At 41.1% G+C, this 22696-nt stretch overlaps 1 protein-coding gene across 2 annotated transcripts in view; it reads left to right on the top strand.

Moving 5' to 3' along the window:
- The first annotated feature begins 3509 nt into the window (after nucleotides 1-3509).
- LOC134615067 (cohesin subunit SA-2-like) overlaps nucleotides 3510-22696 on the top strand; it is a 66150-nt gene continuing 46963 nt past the window's right edge. Inside the window, exons 1-11 of one of the 2 annotated variants that reach the window (XM_063459444.1) lie at nucleotides 3510-3633; nucleotides 5409-5518; nucleotides 9588-9654; nucleotides 9798-9944; nucleotides 10882-10978; nucleotides 11480-11556; nucleotides 15234-15305; nucleotides 16007-16211; nucleotides 16525-16676; nucleotides 16934-17007; nucleotides 19119-19242. In XM_063459444.1, the coding sequence (XP_063315514.1) occupies nucleotides 5481-5518; nucleotides 9588-9654; nucleotides 9798-9944; nucleotides 10882-10978; nucleotides 11480-11556; nucleotides 15234-15305; nucleotides 16007-16211; nucleotides 16525-16676; nucleotides 16934-17007; nucleotides 19119-19242 (1053 nt within the window). In that variant the 5' untranslated portion in view covers nucleotides 3510-3633; nucleotides 5409-5480. The other variant, XM_063459453.1, reaches the window with a different exon arrangement.

Below are 22696 nucleotides of genomic sequence, written 5' to 3' on the forward strand. Positions count from 1 at the left end.
CAATATAAACATCAAAATAATATTATTAATTGTAAATCATAAAGAATCTTGTAATGCGAAATGTGGTATTAATAACCATCAGCTAATAAGTGATATCACTCTCTCTATTTAATGATAATATTGACAGGTAAAACATGTGGAATCAAGGCTGCATGCAACAAAGCCACTTTTTACGTGTCTCTTATCTTTTTCATATTTTAAGAATACTCTATGCTATGGTTCTCTATGTTTCTATATGTATACACACATGTATATACATAAATACATACATGTATATATCCTTTCACATCAACCAAAACACAGAGGATTTTTGTGTGTGAATAAAGAACTTAATAACTTATACTTTATTGATTAGAACCTCTCAAAAGCTTCTAAAGTAATATATAAAACAGATATAGGTGCAGAAAATAAAAATAATGGAAAAATTCATAATAATGATCCCAATCACTAAAAATTGCATAAATAAAGAAACACAAGGAAACACATACATCTTGTATATGATCAATATGTAACATATGAAAAACTCTGTTCATATATGAACTCTGGTCTGGACATATATTTTTGTGGTAACATTATTTTTGTGGTAACATTATTTTTTTTCATTGTATTCATGTTTGATTCATTTTATTGTTTATATATGTATAAATAAATACTTTGTGTATATTTACATTTTTTATTCAACAGCTGCTGCTTTGGAGTATAATTTCTAGTGGTCATATTTGATTTGGAGCGCTCACATACCATTGTTGGTTTATATTTTATTTAGTTGTTTAGTCGCTCCTTTGTATGTGACGCAGCCCTCTTTATTATTTCATTTTTTCTTCTTGCACAGAGTTATTGTGTACTCCAATTCAGTTTCTTTTGAAGTTTTTTGTATAAGGTGGGAGTGAAGCAGAACTGGAGCTGGAGGAGAGAGTAGAGTGCCGCCTTTTAGGAGAGAGCAAGAGACAGGTATGTGAGATAGAGGTTACTCTGGGAGGCCGTAAGCTTTCCTAAAGAGATGGGTTTTAAGGCACTTCTTAAACAATTGAAGACTAGGGGAAGAGTCTGATGGCGGTAGGCAGGCTATTCCGTAGGAAGGGAGCCGCCCGCAAGAAGTCCTGTAAGCGTGAGTTGGTTGTACGGGTGCGAGTAGTGGACAGAAGAAGGTCATTGGCAGAGTGGAGAGGCCGAGAAGGGGCATGCAGTGTTACTACTTGCCCCCTTTTAAATGATACTTAATGCAACTTTATCACAGAAAAACATTAAAAAATATACCGCTTTATGTAAATATTTCCCAGTACACTACACAACGATAACGGAAAAGATAATACAAAAGGCAAATATAGATAACATGTATGTTATTATAAGAACATGAAATTAAAGTTCCAGTTGAAAAATTAAATCTCCCTCCATATTTCCCAATGTTTAACATGTTTACATGCTCCACTGGATCAAAATGGACTGTATATATGTCTTTTACTGAAATATTAAACATTTTAACTTCATGTTAATCATGTGCGATGTATCTTCTTTCCAAGATTTCTGATTCAAACTGCATTGTTTTTGACTTTCCAAGATTATTATGAATGCCTGTTTATAATTCACTTCTGATCATTAGACAGAGGATTCACACTGAATTGTTTTAGTGGTTTCACTTACTGAGTAAATTCACATTGAAATCACTGGGTAATCAGTGCTGGCAAAACTGTAAATTTTAACATATGAGAGCTATAACTCTTTATGTCAGTGAGCTAAGTCTCCTTTGACAACAATCACAATTAATCAAAATATCTTCCCCTCTGTGTCTCTTTGTCTCCCCCCCTCAGCCCATGTCTGTCTCTTTTGCCCCTTTCCCAGCCCCTATGTGTCTCTTTCTCCCCCAGCACTTTTAGTGTGTCTCTTTCTTCCCTTACCAGCCCTGCTGTGTGTCTCTTCCCCCAGCCCCTCTTTGTCCCTTTATGTCTCCTTATCTTATGATTTCATATCAGATCTAAAATATTGCAAGGTCAGGGATACCATGTGATGAATGGGGAACTACCACTGGTGCAGCGGGTGACACGGCACTAGGGTCTGCACACTGGAGGCCCATTGGGTTGCCCGTGCACTTTGGGCCACCCAATGGGTATTTCTGACAGGAGTGCTGCAGTAGAGTGCTGCAGCCCCTTAACAGCGCGCCCTTACACTCTAATATCGGCGCCACAGACAGAATGGGGGAAGTTAGGGTCAAGAAATGAGCCTGCTCCAGCCCCACACCAACATAAGCTTCTTCTCAGTAAAGTCACCCTCTTGGACACAAAATGTATGGTAACACAAGGGTGGTCAAAAATATAAAAATTATGATTTGCATTTATGTATGAGTCAGTTTGTGTATCAATGTATGTGTGTGTGTATCTGTGTGTCAGCTTGTATGTGTGTGTATGTGTCAGTGTGTACATCTATGTGTGTTTCTTTGTGTATCTGTCAGTTTATATATATGTGTGTCAGTGTGTGCATGTATGTATGTGTGTGCCAGTGTGTATCTGTATGTCAGTATGTATGCGTCAGTGTGTACATCTATGTGTGTTCCTCGTTGTTTATCTGTCAGTTTATGTATATGTGTATCTGTGTAAGTATGTGGTAGTGTATGTGTATACAAATGTGTATCCACATTTAAAAACAACACTGCATACAAACACACTGCATTCAAATGCAAACATTACATACAAACACACCCATGTATTAAAGTATAAAAATTATGTACAAACACCTTTTTATTTAAACACCAACACACACCTGCATTTAAAAGCCTAGACTACCTACAAACTGTTACCTGCATTCAAACACAAACATTGTATAGAAGTACACCAAAGCATTCCAATGGCAACAGTACATACAAATACACCCCTACATGCACACGCATACTCTATACAAAACCATGCTTACATTCAAACGCACAAACACCGCTCACTAATACAACCCTGCAAGGATGGGCAAATGGTAGATCGCCAGCTGACATAGCATTATGGGAGTCATAGACTGTTGGGAATGGGGATTTACCCTTTGGCCCACCCAAAAATATTCTTGCATCAGAGTCCTCTGTACACAAGTTTCAACATAGCATATAATCTCTAAAACTTGTTATCCCACCAATATTTCCATACACAATGACATTTTAAAAAAAGTTCTATTCTGAGCATTTAGTATTTATTAAAATTAGATTTAATATAGATTCCTAGACAGCAATCAGTCTACAGGTTTACAGTATGTTCCATTTGGTAGGGAAGTGTTACTGTTGGATTTCCCTTCTACCAGTGAACACAGAGCCAGACTGTCAGCCAATCACTGTGCAGACATGTTCTTTCAAGTTAAACAGCTACCATAAAACGCCTTATAAATTGTAATCTTACACCTGTCTTTGGGATTGTTCCTTTATTTGCCATTTACAGTATCTGAGGGCCGCCCTATCCCAGCTGAATGACACACTAGTGAGGTAAATCATATTTGAGCTCGGGCTGGCCTGGGATTGGCTACTGTGCTTGTTGTTGGTCCTGGATGAAGGAGGAAATGTGAAGAGTAAGGGGCGGGCTGAGAGCTAATCACAGAATGCCAGTACAGACAATGCAGTGAGGAGGAAGAGGAAGGCTGTCTGGGCTGCTCAGGCCCACAGGCCAGGTAAACACATAGGAGGAGCCAGATGTTCATAGATAAACAGAGGCTGTCTGTGCGTGGAATGCGGGATGTCTGAACATTCCACTGATCTCTCTGGGCAGCGAGGCCCAGGCTGGCAAGTATGAAGTCACGCTTTAACCCTAGGAGTGCTGGGCATCCCAGTAGCCCACTGACTGATGATAAGCACCTGCACCAAGTGTGATACTATGTATCAACAGCATCCTGATCACAGCCAAGAGGGTCTTCCCAAACTGTGAGACTCAGTGCAGCTGTCACCGGCATTCAGGGGTTAATGTAAGGCTATTCTGAGTCTCACAGCTTGGAATCTAGGCTAAATGATCATTTGTTTTGATAACCGCGATCATTAATTTGCATTAAAGTATGAATTCATAATGTAGTAACCAACGTTGTCTGGTAAAAGCCTTCCATTAGCACACAAAACGCCTACTTGGCTTGGTAGCTTAGTTCTTTTTTAACTCTTGATTTTGTGGACTGCCTTTCCCTTGATGCCCAGGCATCCAGTTGGCACACTGAAAGTCATCAGCTTGTGTCTAATAATATTGAATGCCTGGACACAGTCTTTAGATAAATCAATTGATTAATATTCTTTGATCATATATTTTAGAACAAATAATATTAAAGTCCATGTGTTCTAATGAGAATTAGGCATGTAGCCTGAAATAAATTGTATTAAGATCATTAACAAGGTAAAGAGAATGTGACTTTTACTACAGAGTGTAACTATTTGAGTCCTTACTGTATTCTGTATAAAAGCCTCCCGTCATGAAAAAAAGCGACATATATAACTATTCTACTACTAGCACATCTCTTAACTTCTTCCAATGCACTGCTTTTCCGACTTATTGATGTCACATTATAGAAGAATTTGCATATTATATGTTGTTATGTGATGTCAAAGTTATGCTGCACATAACATATTACTACCAAACTGAGCTCAATTCTAGAAAAGACACAATAGAGACACTCTTAGGCCATTAACCAATACAGCATATTGAAGTGGTTATGGTGCAGTGAGTCTTTTAGTGCCATCCTTCAACTGTCTGTCAAACTGTTTTGAAACAGCCTGACAAAAAAAAGAGATTTTTCAAACACTCAAAGCATTTTCATGACTACCTTATTGGTCCAAACATGTCTGATCTTTCATGGTATTGTGAGGCTGCAATTGCTGGACTAACCTACCCCTAGCACTCACAGCCTGTCATTTTAATCCAAGGTCAGGGTTGTACATTGGGTGCCACAAGAGCCTTTTTTATCAATCCATGTAAGTACAGTTTTGCAGAAAGTAATAGAACAACCACCAAAGACTACTTAACTGTCTCCACTTCAACTGGCTTTATTATAGTTCTTAAAGTTTTTAGCGTTAAAAATACTAAGTGTTCCGGACTACCTGATTGACAGCTCTTGAGGACTGTTTTATAGCAGCAGAAAATTATAAAGTGCTGCTGCGAGAAGCCACTCTCAAAAATGAGGGGCGAAGGTGCTCCATGAACTTTCCAGTAATGCAAAGTGTCTATGGAACTTTATTTTTGAAGAAGATATTGTTTGTGAACTCTGGCACTATACAATATGCATTCACATTTTTTTGTATAAAACATTTATAAAAAGAAAATTCTGGGTAGTTATGTTTGATATATTTGTTAGAATTAAAAGAACATTTACATTTTGTTACATTAGATTTTCAAGATTGTTAGTTTTGTATCTAAATATATTGAATGTCATGGATTATATATCTTCAGTGTGCTTTATCAATTTTACAGGTAAACAGCAAGATATCAAAGCATTTAATTGTGGTTTTATTGAGACTTCTCTAAGGACGCAATGTAGAAGAAATGATCGCAGAGTCAAATCAAGATGAAATTTGCCAAAAGTAAGAGATCAAAAGATTGCATACTGCAGGCAGGGTCGGATTTACTCTCCTTGCTGACCCAAGGCCAGTTTCCTCAAAGCACCCTCCATGTATATGGATACATGTCCTCTGCTCTCCTTCCCACACACAGAGCGCCACGCAGAGAGGATGCAGCATTGGGCACTCGGCAGGAGATCATCACCACTGCAGCTCCTGCGATCTCTCTTGTCTTGCTGCACGTGCAATGCCTCTGTTACATGGGGTATTTATTGTGAATGGCCATGGGCCTGCACTGATTGACATGGTGCTGGCAAATCGATTGGCACCAGACTAAAAGATAGTTGAAAAGAAAACGATGCATGATGAAATGTCATCTGATTGGGTCAAGTGCTGCCCCTATCCCGCTTGCGACCTGACCATAGCCTCAGTGGCCTTAGGGCAAATCCGGGCTTGAGTTCAGGATTAAGCAGACTATATATGTTCAAATAGTTACATAGTTACATAGCTGAAAAGAGACTTGGGTCCATCAAGTTCAGCCTTCCTCACATATGTTTTTGCTGTTGATCCAAAAGAAGGCAAACAATCCATGTGTCATTTAATTAACGAGTAACCATTTACTCCAACCCTCATTTGACAATATGCTGATGTTGAAACAGTGGTTCATATAAGTGCCAGCTGCACCATATGTGCTGCACACAGTTAGTGCTGTTCACCAATAATTATCTAGGAAATTAGGTCAAAATAGCTGAGCTAGAAATATGATCGAGTTGGGCTAGAATTTCCGATTCCCTTTAAAGTTCTTCACCTAGTTTAGTAATGATATTTACTATAGGATTATTCACGTAACATAAAATTGTGGTGAACCGAAAATCAAATAGAAAAAATTCTGTCACATTAGCCAAGCTGGAAAAATAGCTGAAAGTAGCTAAATAGATGAATTATGGCCTCTATTTTTCAGTTTGGTTTTCAGTTTGCTCATTAGTGAACAAACCCTTAAAGTTGAATTATAGACAGCTGATAAGCTTAAAATATTTTTTATTCTTCAATAAAAAGTGAAACTGATATCAAAATATCCAAAGTCAAAAAATTCTCTGAGTTACAGTTACAGCTTAGTGAAGTTAAGTCTGGGCTGGTTTTAAACTAGCATAATAAACTGACTAACATAGATTGGTTGAAATAAAGCACACACGGTGCCCTTAGGGCAAAATAGAGTGGATGGGCTGTAGAATAAATCAAATCTAGAGCAAAGATAGTTATTTGCTAAACCATCAACTGTGGGAAATTCATGATGTAGTGAATCATCCTGTACACCTCTGAGAGTAGACGGAGAAATCATTGTCTGTTTTTTTACAAGTGTCGTCCAAGTATTTTTTGGAATTGATTTAATAGTTGGTGGTGTCTTGGGGCATGGGGACAAGGGCAGATCTTATTTAAATGTCCTTCCACCCTGCCAGGATATTGGTGAGTGCGTACACCAATAGAAAATTTAAAATATAACCAAATGACCCTCTGGTTTGCTCCCCATTGCAGATTTCATAATTTAATATATAGTGTATGGGTCTTTAATCACCTGTTAAATAGAACTCTTGCTTTTGAACCTGGAGTAGATAATGGGACATCTTGAGCTTTCAGGTCATGGTTCCTTGTGAAATCCAGGTAGATAGTTTGGTGTAGAGTTGCTAGTTGCAAAGAATGAGGGCTTAATGCCAAGTGATCTGCTCCAAGTTGAAAAGATGTCTTTTGATTTTGGGTTTTTCACAGCCGTCATGTCTTTGGTATCTGTGATCCAACAAAGGAAAAATAAAAAAATATGATTAATACTGCACACTTAATAATGTTAAAGGAGCAGTTACATGTGACAAAATATATTCTTATTTATTTAGATTCACAATAATCATAGTTCAAAACCCCCTGTGTCCTTACAGAGGGTGAGAAAGAGCCTGTATGCTTGATATGTGACCCAGTGTGCAAAATAAAAATGCATAGCCCCAAATTATATCAGAATAACAAATATATATATATATAAATATATATATATATATATATATATAAACAATAAGATATCCTTACAGGATTTCCCTGCATTATATTATATCCTTATATAGACACAGAATTGCAAAGGAATAACAAATGATTATATATTTATCTCAACTGTATAAATACCGTAATTTATACAATATCTTTATTAAACTTGTTTTAAATGTTTCCACCAAATGGATAGATAGTCAACACTCTTCAGAGTATTCAGCAATTAGAGATTAACGTTCACATTTTTATAAAAAAGAAAATTATATAAAAAAAGAAAAATAAATAAAAAAACATCCTTAACCCACTCTAGATGCTTGTTGTCTGTGTGTAGGTGGTTACGGGCTTCCCCACAAAATATATTCAATTATGCCACATGGATCTCGCTCCAACACAATTTTGTACTTACAGCGAAATGTTGTTATACTTACTCATATTTAAACAGACAAATGATGCAAAAATCAGAATAAGAAAAAAAGTAAAAATAAAACAAAGTAATCAAACTAAAAATGCAGCCCCAAAATATAAAGAAAATAACATATTGTTTATTTGCATTTATAACACAGTAGTAGATTCATATTCCTGTTAACGAGACATTCAGGTGAGGAAATAGCATTTCAAGCACAACAAATCTGGTATCTGCATACAACATCTTTTTATTATTATTAGTATAAGCATTAATACGTCAATATTATTATTATTGTTATGTGCATACAACCTATAAAAAACCTCAGAAAAAAGAAGAAAATACAGTACACTACAAAGTAGTTACAATTACCAAAAGATCAACAAAAATTGGATTAGAAGGACTAAAAAAAAGCAACTGACTATCACAAATACACAACCACATACAGACACCACACTCACAAACACACGGAGATGCATTCAAAGTTATACAAAAGCACTCACATATAGAAAGATGCACACTCACAATCAAGCAAGCATTAAAGACAGCTATTGTGAGGCACACATATAGACATTCACAGACACCCACATACATAAAGTCACATTCCTATTGTAAGCACTGCAGAATAAGCTGGCGCTATATAAATAATAACCAAAAATAATAATTATACCCACTTACAGATATACAAACACATTCCTTGTCTTAAATCATTCATCCAGACACACAGTGTGGGAATTAGTGGAGTTTCCTATTACTGCACCATGGGAAAGGACATACATGTTATCTACCCATCCACCCACCCCTCTGCCCCCTATAGCTCCTTAGCTATGAATGTGCATATAGCTGTTGCTGGATACTGTTGAACCTGCTTTCTTGCTCATAATCGGCTACCTTTAAATATAGAAAACTGTATTCCAGCGACATTCCTGTAGGCAGCCGCTGTCTTCCTACCCAGGCTGATGAAGTGACATTAGGAGAGATTTATCAAAGTGTGCTGTTCTAAAAAGTGGTCGTAAGTAGTGAAGGTTAGGCAGCCGACATCGAAATCATTCGGAACTCCTCCACTTTTTCAATGTTGCACCACTTTTTAGAACAGGGTTGTGCAGAGCATAGCTCATTGGCTGAGAGTGATCAGCTGACTCTCTCAGGTAATGAGAGGGCTCTGTACCGCAGGGTTTTACTCTGGCAGAGGGCTCCTGGTTCTCATAGAGGAAGATGAGAGACAGGGAGTTGCATAGGGCAGACGTCAAGTAAAAAGTCGTGCCAGCACATGGGTACTCCTTGCTCTATTAGCACTGCAGTACACTGTAGTGGTTATGGTGCTTGGAATGTTTCTTATAATGCTTCATTTAATTATTCACATAATTTTAGAATATTTTGGGTGCAATCAAAAATAATTAAATGGAACCAGGCATACAGATAACCTGTATCCTGCCTATAAAATTAGAGCATAAAATACAAAACTTCAAAAGTAAGGGTAGGCAAAATCTCCACTCACCCAATGATAGAAGAGACGCCAGGCAAGGAGACTCCAATAGAAAAATAGAAAATAAAATGAAGGAAGAACACCACAGCAAGCGCTCACACTGCTTAAGCTATGTTTTAGAGATTATCTAAGCATTATTCACAATGTGTATTCTCCTGTTTTTCTCAATGCAGGGAAAATTCCCATACAAATGGGATTCCTGAAGCAACCAAACAGAATGGAGGGATCTTCATGACACCAGTGAGTCATTTCCTTTGAAGTTTTACATTTAATAATGTAGTTATTGAAAATGAATAGCCTGGAGTTGACACGTGTATAGTAAAAACAGCTTTGACTTTAATATAAAGCTATGTTGTTTCAAGTTACCCCTGCTTTTCCTGCAGAAAGCAAAAAGGATTCGAAAGCCTTCTGAGACACACTCTAGGAGAAGTTCAGCAAGGAGAAGCCGAGACAGCCGGATAACAAATGGGGATGTAACTGAGGCTGTGACACTCTTTGAAGTGGTTAGCATTGGAAAGAGGGCTATCCAGGTACATTGCACTCCATTATTATAATGGGTTCATATTATACAGAGAGTGTACACCAGGGGTCTCAAAGCACTGTCCGTGAGGCGATTTCTGACTTTATTGCACACATGGCCATTTATCCCAGGATTAAAGATGTATTTCTGAGTCGGGGCAGCTGGTGGCCTGGTCTGAATCAAGTCTGCATTTAAACCATTATTTGCTGAGATTGAGGAGGCTGGTCTTGGTTCCATGGTGTGGTCCTATTAGCATCCATCATTAAGTTCTGGCACTCAACACTCCTGTGTCAGAACTCCAGTGATAAGATTGGCTGGGGCACACAGTGTAGGGAAGGAGCCTTCATCAGTTCGGCTCGCACTGTGGGCAGAAGGATACTCTACTTGTGTGCGTTTCTATGGGGTCGTGTAGTTGTGTGGGTGTATGTGTTTGTATTGGAGTTTCTAACTGTGTCTGTGTTTAAGAGAGTACTGATTTGTATGTTTGTGCACATTCAGCAATACGGATTAGTGGTCCCCAAGGTAGAAGGCAATTTGGCCTGTGGCCCCCTTTCTAATTTGACTTTGAAACACCTAGTGTACACAGAGAGCAGTAGACTATGTTAGCATAAGATATTATTCAAGGAATGGCATGGCTTAATGTGATTTAATTGAAGCTAAAATAGGGAGAATGGTGGCATTTTAAACCCACAAATAATGTATCGATAAAGAAAACGTTTCCAGTGCAGCCCTTATCAATTCATAGTGTTGTTTGTTTTTCAATTAATCACAACTCATTGTATACCCAATAAATCCTATGCTTTTCTCTGAAATATTTTGTTTGCATTAAAAACTTGTATTTTGCATGTCTGCGTGTACCACTGTAGTATACTAATTTAAGAATATAGAATGATGCATTGTATTGCCAATGTTTCTATTTTAATGAGATTATGTTTGTATGTCTGCAGTCAGTGGTAGATGATTGGATTGAAGCCTATCAGGAAGACAGAGATGTGGCACTCCTTGACCTTATTAACTTCTACATTCAGTGCTCTGGATGCCAAGGTAGGCTTGTTTGCATTATGAATTTTATGGCAAATCCGTCAGAATCATAATTATAGAGACACTTCTGATTCTAGGACAAGATTGATGCACATTACATCTCATGATAAAATAATTTAACTCTTTTAAAAGTTCTAATTTCCATGAAAAAAAACCCCCAAAAAACAATGCACAAACAATATATAATATAAACTACATCAAACCCTGTGGGACATAGCTGTCCTTTTCCCACAATCCTTTGCTAGGAATGGCAAGTAAAATACTACAGTCCACCCCGAGTAATTCACTCACAATAAATACTTGTGCAAGTAAATAAAAGTCATTTTAATGAGTAACTGTTTTAAAAGTGTTTTAAGTATGTTAAGAAAACACAAAACAGTTTTTTTCTAATGTGGTTGTTGTAATAGGTCAGTTCTGAGTTTGAAATCAATAACACTGATAATCTGGAGAATCTCTATTCGCTATAAGTTACTGCATTGTGTGATCTCCTTCTGTTCTGGACAGGTGTGGTTACAGCAGAACTCTTTCAGAATCCAGACAACCGGGAAATAATCAAGAAACTGACCGAGGAGTTTGATGAAGTAAGTATACCCCATAGAGATCTCAAACTGTGAAAACCTGTGAATAGATAGGGAAAAAATGTGTACAAAATTGTATTGTCAGTTTGTACATTTTTAAATTACTTGGTTCGAAAATGTTCTTTTATTTTTAAATGATAGCACTGGGTGGAATGTCTTATGTGAGTTTTTTCTTCTTCCTTGTTATTATTTGTCTGTGTTGCAGACTCATTCATTATAGAACCAGCTAAGCTGTTGATGGCGTACACAAATGTAATAAAAGTTAAGATTGCAGGCTTGTTATTTAATTGAACGGTAAGGGAATCACTTGTATTAGTCCACTATCTTCCAACTCTGCCCTTCTTCGTGACTGTGTTTTCAGCTTCCACCCAAGTCTTGCTGTCAATAAGACCGGAATAATAGGTCAAACTTGGCTTAAAACTGACATGTCAGACATATTCTGATATAAAGATATTTACCTACGCCCTGCTCTTTTTGAGTTACATGGTGCGCAGATGTGGTTAAAACCACAATGTTATTTTGGATAGTTTGTTTAGCTATAACTGCATTTTCCCAGCCATGGCAGCAGAGCGTTAGAGTGGTGCGGCCATGGCCCATTCTCAGGAAAGGAAAATATTGGTAAGTGTGAATTTATTTTCCTGTTCCCCAGCCACGGCCATGGCAGCACTAACACAATGCTTTCGTGGTCCATCACCAGGAAAGGAAAATATTGCTAAGTATGAATTGATATTTCAGTCTATGTTGACTTTCACTTCCCACGTATGAAACAATGTTATATGTAACATGCAATCTGGGGGCTCTAATCTTGGACAGAATTTGGACTGGGACATGCCACCCTTGCAGTAAAACCTTACCTTTAACCCCCTAACACACTATACTACACTTTACTACACAAATTATCCCCAGCACGACACTAACCATTAACCCCTACTATACCTTAACACTTACATAATTAGTATAACAATGGTTATTTGCTTAAATTGTGTTTATTTACTTTAATTGATCAAACAGGAATCATTAGTATAAATTAGATGATGTTGCTTGCAAACGTCATCCACGCTCATGTTCAATCACTTTGCAACGTTTTAGGTATTGGTTGATTGTTTGAAAAGTGTTTTCTGTGGTTTATAAAATCCTTGTCAATAAAACAATCAACATGTCAATAAATCTTCTTTGGAATGATTGTGACCACATTTGCTTCACTGCTTTTTCATCGATCTGATAACGATAAAGGTGTTGTAGAAAAGTATGAGAATGGTGTGACTGTGATTGATTACATCAACTTTATGGGCTGATCTGCAGCTTTTGTTTTGTCAATCTTTCTTTTATTAAGGCATGTGAGGTGGGTTACAGAATGAAGAAAGGGGAAATGTACGAGTGGTATGCAATAAAGGGTTAATACAGCAATAACATTGAATTACATTTCCGATATAGTAATGCCTCATTTTTGATTTTTTTGTTGTTTAACGAAAACATATTATAAACAGGCTTATATTCCCCCACATGTCAACGATTTAAAGAGTTGGGTGATAAGATGAGGGGGACAAGTGTGCATGCATGTTTGCAAAGGTAAACTTAATGTGCAGGTTACAGACAGGTTTAAGCTCCTCACACGTTATAATAGCTACAAGTTGGCAGACTAGTTGATTAGGACATGCATGCGTTCAAGTTGAACATGTGAGCTTAGTGTGCACATTATAAACAGGCTTAATCTTACTAACATGTCACGAGGGTTACGAACTGTAAATAAGTCTTACTCGCCTGACAAGTCACAGTGTGCTATAGCAAACAATAATGCATAACAAATAATAGGGTGAGACGTACAATCTATCCCATGCAACACTCTCACATGGCGGAGACACGCCAAGTGGGCTACAGGCTGGGCCAAGAGATACTGTGTGCACTGCGGTAGGATTAGGGCGTAAGATAGTAGAATTGCGAGACCAACATGGGCAATATAGAAATGAAGACTAAAGAAAAGATAAGAAACAAATAGTAAAACGAACATGGGAGGTAGACAGCATGAAATCATGGTCATATAACTGGCTGGTACCCTGGATACACTGGGTCTGGAGAGAGTCCGTGTGTGGCATTTAGCCTATGCCACTTAGAGTCCAAGTATAGTGAGGGCGCCTGAGAGCAGTCTCGGTTTCCCTCATCTGCTCACTCCGTGCGCGTTTCTGCGCCATTGTGTGTCTCTGCTCCCCGGGTTGCAGCGCTCCCTCTGGGCTTCCTGGGTGTCCGTCGCCCAGGCGCCATGTTTCTTCGGCCCGAGGCCTTAGCAGGGGCTCGTGCCACATGTCCATTGACCCCATCAACAGGGTCGTGGGCCCAAAGGTCCGCCGGAGTGTGGCTGTCCCCTTGGGTGTATGGGTGGCGTGGAAGGATTCCCTCCGGGTGAACCCCCAGCTCGGAAGAAGTGTGCATGGGCCTGTCGATGGCATGGTCTCCCCATGCGGTGCGGTGCGTTGAACGGGTAGCCCGGGATTTGCACAGGAGTGTGCCCGGGAAAGCCTCTTTCTCAGCTCCTAGTCGGCATTTGGGTTTAGACACGGCCCGTGTAGGTAGCTTCAGCCGCCTCCCATGCCTGCCTGCGATGCGTTGTCTTCTCAGCTTCATCAGTGGGAGCTTTGGGCGGTGAGTAGAGTTCGCCGGGCGAGTTTTATGTTTTGCCCCTGTTGTTGGCGGTTGTTGTCGCTTCAGCCCATGGACTCCACGTGTCCGGTGGCTGTGGCTCACCTTGGGCATCGCCTGAGCTCGCGGTAGTGCCGGCTCTGTGTGGGTGAGTGTCAGCTGCAGTACAGGGGTGTTAGTGCCTGCCCGTTGCTCCCTGGACGCCAGCTTCGCTCAGAACTTGTCGAACAGTTCGTCCAGTTTGGCCTCCAGCTCCGCATTCTGTGAGGGCCAGGTACACGTGGCGGCAGCCATGTTGTCCCGGTTCATGTTACTCCGCAGCTCGCCATGCGTCTCAGCGGTTGTGGGTAGGTTGTTGCTTTGCATTGGACCGGGATAACCCCCGCCGGTCCTGGGGGGGGAGCAGGGCATCTGTGTCTGGGCGAGGAGAGCGGCCGCCTCTCCCCGGTCCCATCCCCCGCAGGCCGCGGCTGTCCATTCTGGGTGTCTGATCCGTCGGGCACTCAATTAGGGTTTCCAAGTTTGTTGCCGGGTCACCCCTGTTGTAGGTAGCCGATCTCGGGTGCTTTAGGCTTCGATTCTGTGGGTTTTTAGCCCGAAATTGGCAAACACAGCGGGAGCCCAGCTTTTCTGCGACTTCTCAGTTTGCTGGCTTAGCCCCGCCCCCTGATCTGCAGCTTTTAATGTATCAATAATTATCTAATGATGAATTGGAATCAAACTCTTTCTCATCTCACTGTCTGTTCTAATAACATTGGTCCCCTACAGCTAAAATCTATTTTATACAAGTTATGTAAACATGTCATATAGTAAATAAACATGTCTAACTATAGATTAACTTTACTCTGCTTCTTCTGGACTGCAAGATCTTTCAAATCTGCCGATACTATGTATTATTGTCCTGTGTATGCATCCAAGTTTGTTATGTATAATTTACCCGTTGCACAGGGTTGTGGTGTATGGTGACATGTTGGAAATAAAATAATGTAAAAAATTATGTTTGATATCAGTACTAAGACAATATTATTTCTGCTTTTTCTCTGCAGGAAACGGGTTTACAGTTCAAAAAGTTTATGGCTTATCCTTGGATTCTTACAGTAACCTGGCCGGCCAATATGGTAATTCTGATAATTGTATCGGTTTGTTCTGTGTCATAAGTAGAAGATTTAGCTATTGTATGTATTGGAAATTGTGATATCTTACTATATATTGTGTAGGTGTTTTAGTTGCTATATTCTTCATAAAATTGGAATACAACAGAATTGGAGAGGGATATTGACCTACACTTAATTTCCCAAGTATATGCTTACATGGAGAGGCAGGCTGAACTACTGAACTCCTGACTTTATATGTGGACAGACTGCAATGCCCGTAACATCCAGGATATTGTGGTGACTCTATACTAGTGACTGCATTTCTATTTTTACTCATCCTTTTTTGCGGTTATCCTCCTCCTTTTCATCCATTTTTGTTTTTCCTCTTTTTCACCCATATATATATATATATATATATATATATATGTACCGTTATGTATATAATGTATGGGTGATGAGGCAGTGATGTCATCAAAGTGCGTCAGACGCCACATTACTTGTTTCCAGTATTGGTGAGTATAATGCTGGGAGACTTTGAGTGTCACTAGTGGCATGCCATATGATTTCTATCACTTTCATATGCTGCTTGACACAATAATACAGATGACAAAAAATTCAAATAGATTTTTTTTTTTCTTTTACTTTCTAAATTTTGAGTTCTGCAGCAACATTTATTTTTTTCCGTCAGAGTAACATTGAGGTGTTGGTGTTTGTTATCATTACAGGACACAGAAGATTATCCGCTGATTAAGCCTGGAACATACTGGAAAAAATTTAAAGCCAATTTCTGTGAATTCACCTCTCTCTTAGTACAACAATGCCAATACAGTGTGATCTATGATGGTTATCTCCTGGACACCATTATCTCACTCCTACTGGGTTTGGCAGATTCGTGTGTCCGGGCATTCAGACATACCAGCACACTGTCAGGTTAGTCTGTAATGGAGAGGTAGGAGAAGTAGATGGGATTTCAGAAAGCAACAGGTGATTTAAAAATAGACCGGTTCTGTTAGGCAATTGTGATGACTAATGTATTGAACTATCTAGAACTAATATTCCAACTATTGGCTGCTGAAATGTAAACTTGCTAAAGGATAGAGTCTGAAAAGAGATGAACTCCTACACTTGTCTTCTTTGAAGTTAATGTATGTCTTCTACAACATTTTTACTGAAAATATGTAATTTCTTTCATACACCCTGCCACAAATGTTGTTTAATTGCATTTTTTTGTTATCTGCTAAAGCCATGAAGTTGTTGACAGCTCTTATAAGGGTTGTCCTGAATCTTGATATCAGCATAGACAACGCACAAAGGCTGTTTAAGGTGGAGAAGAAACGGGCTGCTTTCAAGAGGACCAACTCCAGGCTCGAGCAACTGGATAAAAAAAGGAAAGAGGTTGGATATTCTGCTATACTGCTACTTGTGTATCTTTGTTTTATTTGAATAGAATAAAACGTTTAAATGTTTATTATGCTTACAGAGACAGTAAACTGCATGGAGAAACACAAATGTATTGTCATCATATGTCCATTCTGTAAAGCTCATAATTAAAGCTATGGGTTATAACTCTAAGTGTTCACAGATTATAATTGCAAATAGTGAAAAAAAGTGATATTTTATATAAAAAATGTTTAGCAATTTTTTATTTACAGCTTCTACAAAAGCACCAGGAGATGGAAAATTTAATGGAAGTTTTATTTAAAGGGACCTTTGTGCACCGTTACAGGTGAGGGATAAATAAATATATACCTTTCTATTTTTTTTCCCATCTGTCTTAATTTATGCCACAAATTATGCATATTGATATTGCTGCAAATATTTAAGGGGCCAGATTGCACTGTTACATGCTATGCACGACCAGGCCCATAAAGACACATAGAAACATAGAATGTGACGGCAGATAAGAACCATTCGGCCCATCTAGTCTGCCCAAAAAACATGCCCAGCAGATGGCCCTAAGTGCATAGGCCTCTCATAATGCAGGCCCTGGTGCAACTGAAACGGTGGTAGTTTAGTTGCTGGCACCGGGGCACACCAAAGTTGAGGCACCCACACTTGGCCTCCCATTAGGGGAAGGAAGCAATGAGTGCCCCAGCAGAGGCAAGCTGAGGTGAGAGTACACCCAGCTGCTTTATCAGTATAAGGCAAGGCTCCATGAGCGTCAGAAAGCAGAGGATTCTGAGCCAGGTGCTGCCTCCAGCTATCCCTTCTCACCACTAGCACACAGACTGCTTCAGACTGCTCTGGGTTGCAGCTCAGGAAGGAGCCGTCCACTGTGGTGGCTGAGTGAGTCAGCCTATCTTTCAGAGAAGAAAGGGAAGAAGACATGGGGCCTCATGCCTGGCTTTAAGGGAGGTAAAAGCTATTACCTTGGTATTTTAATTGGTCAAATTAATTTATTGATATTTAAAGTTTCAAATATGTGGTGTGTCTGTGAGCTGCATGGAATGTTTGTCTGTTAACTGTCTGGATGTTGTATGACGTGTGTGTGTCTGGGAGCTGTATGGAGTGTGTATCTCTGAACTGTATGTAGTGTGTGTCTGTGAACTGTATAGAGTGTGCTTATGCAAGCTGCATAGATATTGTGTCTGTGAGCTGTAAACTACATTTAGCGTGTCTTTGATTCTTGGAGTTTTAGAGGTTAATTGTCTGGAGCAATAGGGGGCTTAAAAAGAATAATCTGGCACTAGAACCCTCTGTTTATTAGTTCTGCTATTGCCGTCAGGTACTGTGTTTGCTGCAAATCAGCTGATTAAGATCCAAATGCCCATATTGTTACAGAGTCTGACATATCATTGATTGCCCCCTCCCCCTTCTTGACATTACTTTGTTCTGCTAATGTATCCTTCAATTATCTTCAATTTTTATACTCTTTGACTTAAAGGGTCACTGAAAAGCTTTAAGTGTGAAGAGTGTGTCCTCTGTTTCCATTTTGTAAAAAGTGCAGATTTTAATAGAAACTGCCACTTCTATTAATTAACCTGGTTACACACACCTGGTTTTCAAGCAAACAGCAGGCCCTGTTACTTCATGGTTCAGTTAGCTCAGTGGAGCTAAACTCAAGAGGTACATGCCTTGTAAAAGACTTCTCATTGAGCTGCTTTGGAAGTCTGTGATTGGACAGCAACAGGAAGTCTGGTTGGGGTTAGAAGGGGAGAGCTTGTTAAGGCAGCAGACAAGAGAGACACAGTTTTTGCAAGCTGGTTTTAGATATATCCCAATGAAAACAATGCATGATTAGATGCATGCATGTCTTCATTGTAGGTATATATACTAAACAGTGATTTTGATAAAATTTATATTTGAGGAGTGGAGCCAAATTTCCCACATAGGGTGACTATAGCTGTTCTTAAGGGAATGATGAGGGATTTATAAAATTCCGAATGTATTTCACCGTTATATGTTTTATTTGCAAATAATTAAAAGGAATTTGCATTTGATGATCACCTATTGGAGTCTGTTCACCTAAGCTCGAGTTGTGATGACTTGATAGCCTCCTAAACAGAAGATTATTCTACATGTCTATTCATCAACATTGTTTCAAATGATCAGAAGTAGCTGCTTAATGAATACACTTTTGCTAATGTAACTGATATTTTTTTTACATGTTTAGTTGTTTTAGTGTTATGTATCATTTTATAGTGCTGTGTAGAAAGTATCAATATTCAGGGGATCTGTCAAAAAACATCAACAAGCAATTCCGTACCATTGACAAAAAAACACTATGAGCAAGCAGATCTTTCTTCCTGAGACATAGTTTGTCATTGATACACAGTTTGTTATTGAATTACACAGTTGTAGATATATATATATATATATTTCGATATATTTTTGTAGGGATGTCGTTTCTGAAATCAGAGCATTGTGTATTGACGAACTGGGAATATGGATGAGGATGTACCCAAAAACTTATTTGAATGATAGCTGCTTAAAGTACATTGGATGGATGCTATATGACAAGGTGGGTTTATACAATACAATTGTTTAAAAAAAAGGTTATGGGTGAAACTGGCATGGGTCCTGAATGGAGCAGATAGTAAGGATTGCTCCTGCAGAATGGCTGTTGGGTTGCTGTACATGTAGCAGTAGGAGCAAATAATAGATGGAGCCTCGTGTTATGGAAAAGAAAGGTCTACAGTTTGGGATAGATTAAAACACAGGTGAAACACTGAAACAAATGGACTGGTGAGACATTGGATTTTAAACAGTGGAGACACTGAAACTAAAGAATTTGTGAAGACACTTTAACCATGATACTGGTGAGACACAGGAACTAGAAGACTGGCGAGACACAGGAACTAGGAGACTAGCGAGACACAGGAAAGGGGAGACTGACGAGACACAGGAACGAGGAGACTGGCAAGACACTGGAACTAGGAGACTGACAAGACACAGGAACGAGGAGACTGACGAGACACAGGAACGAGGAGACTGGCAAGACACTGGAACGAGGAGACTGGCGAGACACTGGAACTAGGAGACTGGCGAGACACTGGAACTAGGAGACTGGCGAGACACTAGAAAGAGGAGACTGGCGAGGCACTGGAACTAAGAGACTGGCGAGGCACTGGAACTAGGAGACTGGCGAGGCACTGGAACTAGGAGACTGGCGAGACACTCGAATGAGGAGACTGGCGAGGCACTGGAACTAGGAGACTGGCGAGACACTAGAATGAGGAGACTGGCGAGACACTGAAACTAAGAGACTGGCAAGACACAGGAACGAAGAGACTGACGAGACACTGGAACTAGGAGACTAGCGAGGCACAGGAACGAGGAGACTGGCGAGACACTAGAAAGAGGAGACTGGCGAGACACTGGAACTAGGAGACTGGCGAGACACTGGAACTAGGAGACTGGCGAGACACTCGAATGAGGAGACTAGCGAGGCACTGGAACTAGGAGACTGGTGAGGCTCTGGAACTAGGAGACTGGCGAGGCACTGGAACTAGGAGACTGATGAGACACTGGAACTAGGAGACTAGCGAGACACAGGAACGAGGAGACTGACGAGACACTAGAAAGAGGAGACTGGCGAGGCACTGGAACTAGGAGACTGGCAAGGCACTGGAACTAGGAGACTAGCGAGGCACTGGAACTAGGAGACTGGCGAGGCACTGGAACTAGGAGACTGGCGAGACACTAGGATGAGGAGACTGGCAAGACACTGAAACTAGGAGACTGGCAAGACACAGGAACGAAGAGACTGATGAGACACTGGAACTAGGAGACTAGCGAGGCACAGGAACGAGGAGACTGGCGAGACACTAGAAAGAGGAGACTGGCAAGGCACTGGAACTAGGAGACTGGCGAGGCACTGGAACTAGGAGACTGGCGAGACACAGGAATGAGGAGAGTGGCAAGACACAGGAACTAGGAGACTAGCGAGACACAGGAACAAGGAGACTGGCGAGACACTGCAACTAGGAGACTGGCGAGACACAGGAACGAGAAGACTGACGAGACATTGGAACTAGGAGACTAGCGTGGCACAGGAAGGAGGAGACTAGCTAGACACAGGAACAGGAGACTGGCGAGACACTGCAACTAGGGGACTGGCGAGACACAGGAACGAGGAGACTGACGAGGCACTGGAACTAGGAGACTGGCGAGGCACTGGAACTAGGAGACTGGCGAGACACTAGAATGAGGAGACTGGCGAGACACAGGAACGAGGAGACTGTCAAGACACTGGAACTAGGAGACTAGCAAGACACTGGAACTAGGAGACTGGCGAGACACTAGGATGAGGAGACTGGCAAGACACTGAAACTAGGAGACTGGCAAGACACAGGAACAAAGAGACTGATGAGACACTGGAACTAGGAGACTAGCGAGGCACAGGAACGAGGAGACTGGCGAGACACTAGAAAGAGGAGACTGGCAAGGCACTGGAACTAGGAGACTGGCGAGGCACTGGAACTAGGAGACTGGCGAGACACAGGAATGAGGAGAGTGGCGAGACACAGGAACTAGGAGACTAGCGAGACACAGGAACGAGGAGACTGGCGAGACACTGCAACTAGGAGACTGGCGAGACACAGGAACGAGAAGACTGACGAGACATTGGAACTAGGAGACTAGCGCGGCACAGGAACGAGGAGACTGGCGAGACACTGCAACTAGGGGACTGGCGAGACACAGGAACGAGGAGACTGACGAGGCACTGGAACTAGGAGACTGGCGAGGCACTGGAACTAGGAGACTGGCGAGACACTAGAATGAGGAGACTGGCGAGACACAGGAACGAGGAGACTGTCAAGACACTGGAACTAGGAGACTAGCAAGACACTGGAACTAGGAGACTGGCGAGACACTAGAATGAGGAGACTGGCGAGACACTGAAACTAGGAGACTGGCAAGACACAGGAACAAGGAGACTGGCGAGACACTAGAAAGAGGAGGCTGGCGAGACACTGGAACTAGGAGACTGGCAAGACACAGGAACGAGGAGACTGACGAGACACTGCAACTAGGAGACTGACGAGACACAGGAACGAGGAGAGTGACGAGACACAGGAACGAGGAGACCGACGAGACACTGGAACTAAAAGACTAGCAAGGCACAGGAACGAGGAGACTGGCGAGACACTGCAACTAGGAGACTGACGAGACACAGGAACGAGGAGAGTGACGAGACACAGGAACGAGGAGACCGACGAGACACTGGAACTAAAAGACTAGCAAGGCACAGGAACGAGGAGACTGGCGAGACACTGGAACTAGGAGACTGGTGAGACACAGGAACAAGGAGACTGGCGAGACACTAGAAAGAGGAGACTGGCGAGACACTGGAACTAGGAGACTGGCGAGACACTAGAATGAGGAGACTGGCGAAACACTGAAACTAGGAGACTGGTGAGACACTGAAACTAGGAGACTGGCGAGACACAGGAATGAAGAGACTGGCGAGACACTGGAACTAGGAGACTGGCGAGACACTGGAACTAGGAGACTGGCGAGACACTGGAACTAGGAGACTGGCGAGACACTAGAATGAGGAGACTGGCGAAACACTGAAACTAGGAGACTGGCGAAACACTGAAACTAGGAGACTGGTGAGACACTGAAACTAGGAGACTGGCGAGACACAGGAATGAAGAGACTGGCGAGACACTGGAACTAGGAGACTGGCGAGACACTGGAACTAGGAGACTGGCGAGACACTGGAACTAGGAGACTGGCGAGACACTAGAATGAGGAGACTGGCGAGACACTGAAACTAGGAGACTGGCAAGACACAGGAACAAAGAGACTGACGAGACACTGGAACTAGGAGACTAGCGAGGCACAGGAACAAGGAGACTGGCGAGACACTAAAAAGAGGAGGCTGGCGAGACACTGGAACTAGGAGACTGGCAAGACACAGGAACGAGGAGACTGACGAGACACTGAAACTAGGAGACTGACGAGAC

Source organism: Pelobates fuscus, chromosome 1 (assembly GCF_036172605.1).
Source record: "Pelobates fuscus isolate aPelFus1 chromosome 1, aPelFus1.pri, whole genome shotgun sequence".
Classification (NCBI taxonomy): domain Eukaryota; kingdom Metazoa; phylum Chordata; class Amphibia; order Anura; family Pelobatidae; genus Pelobates; species Pelobates fuscus.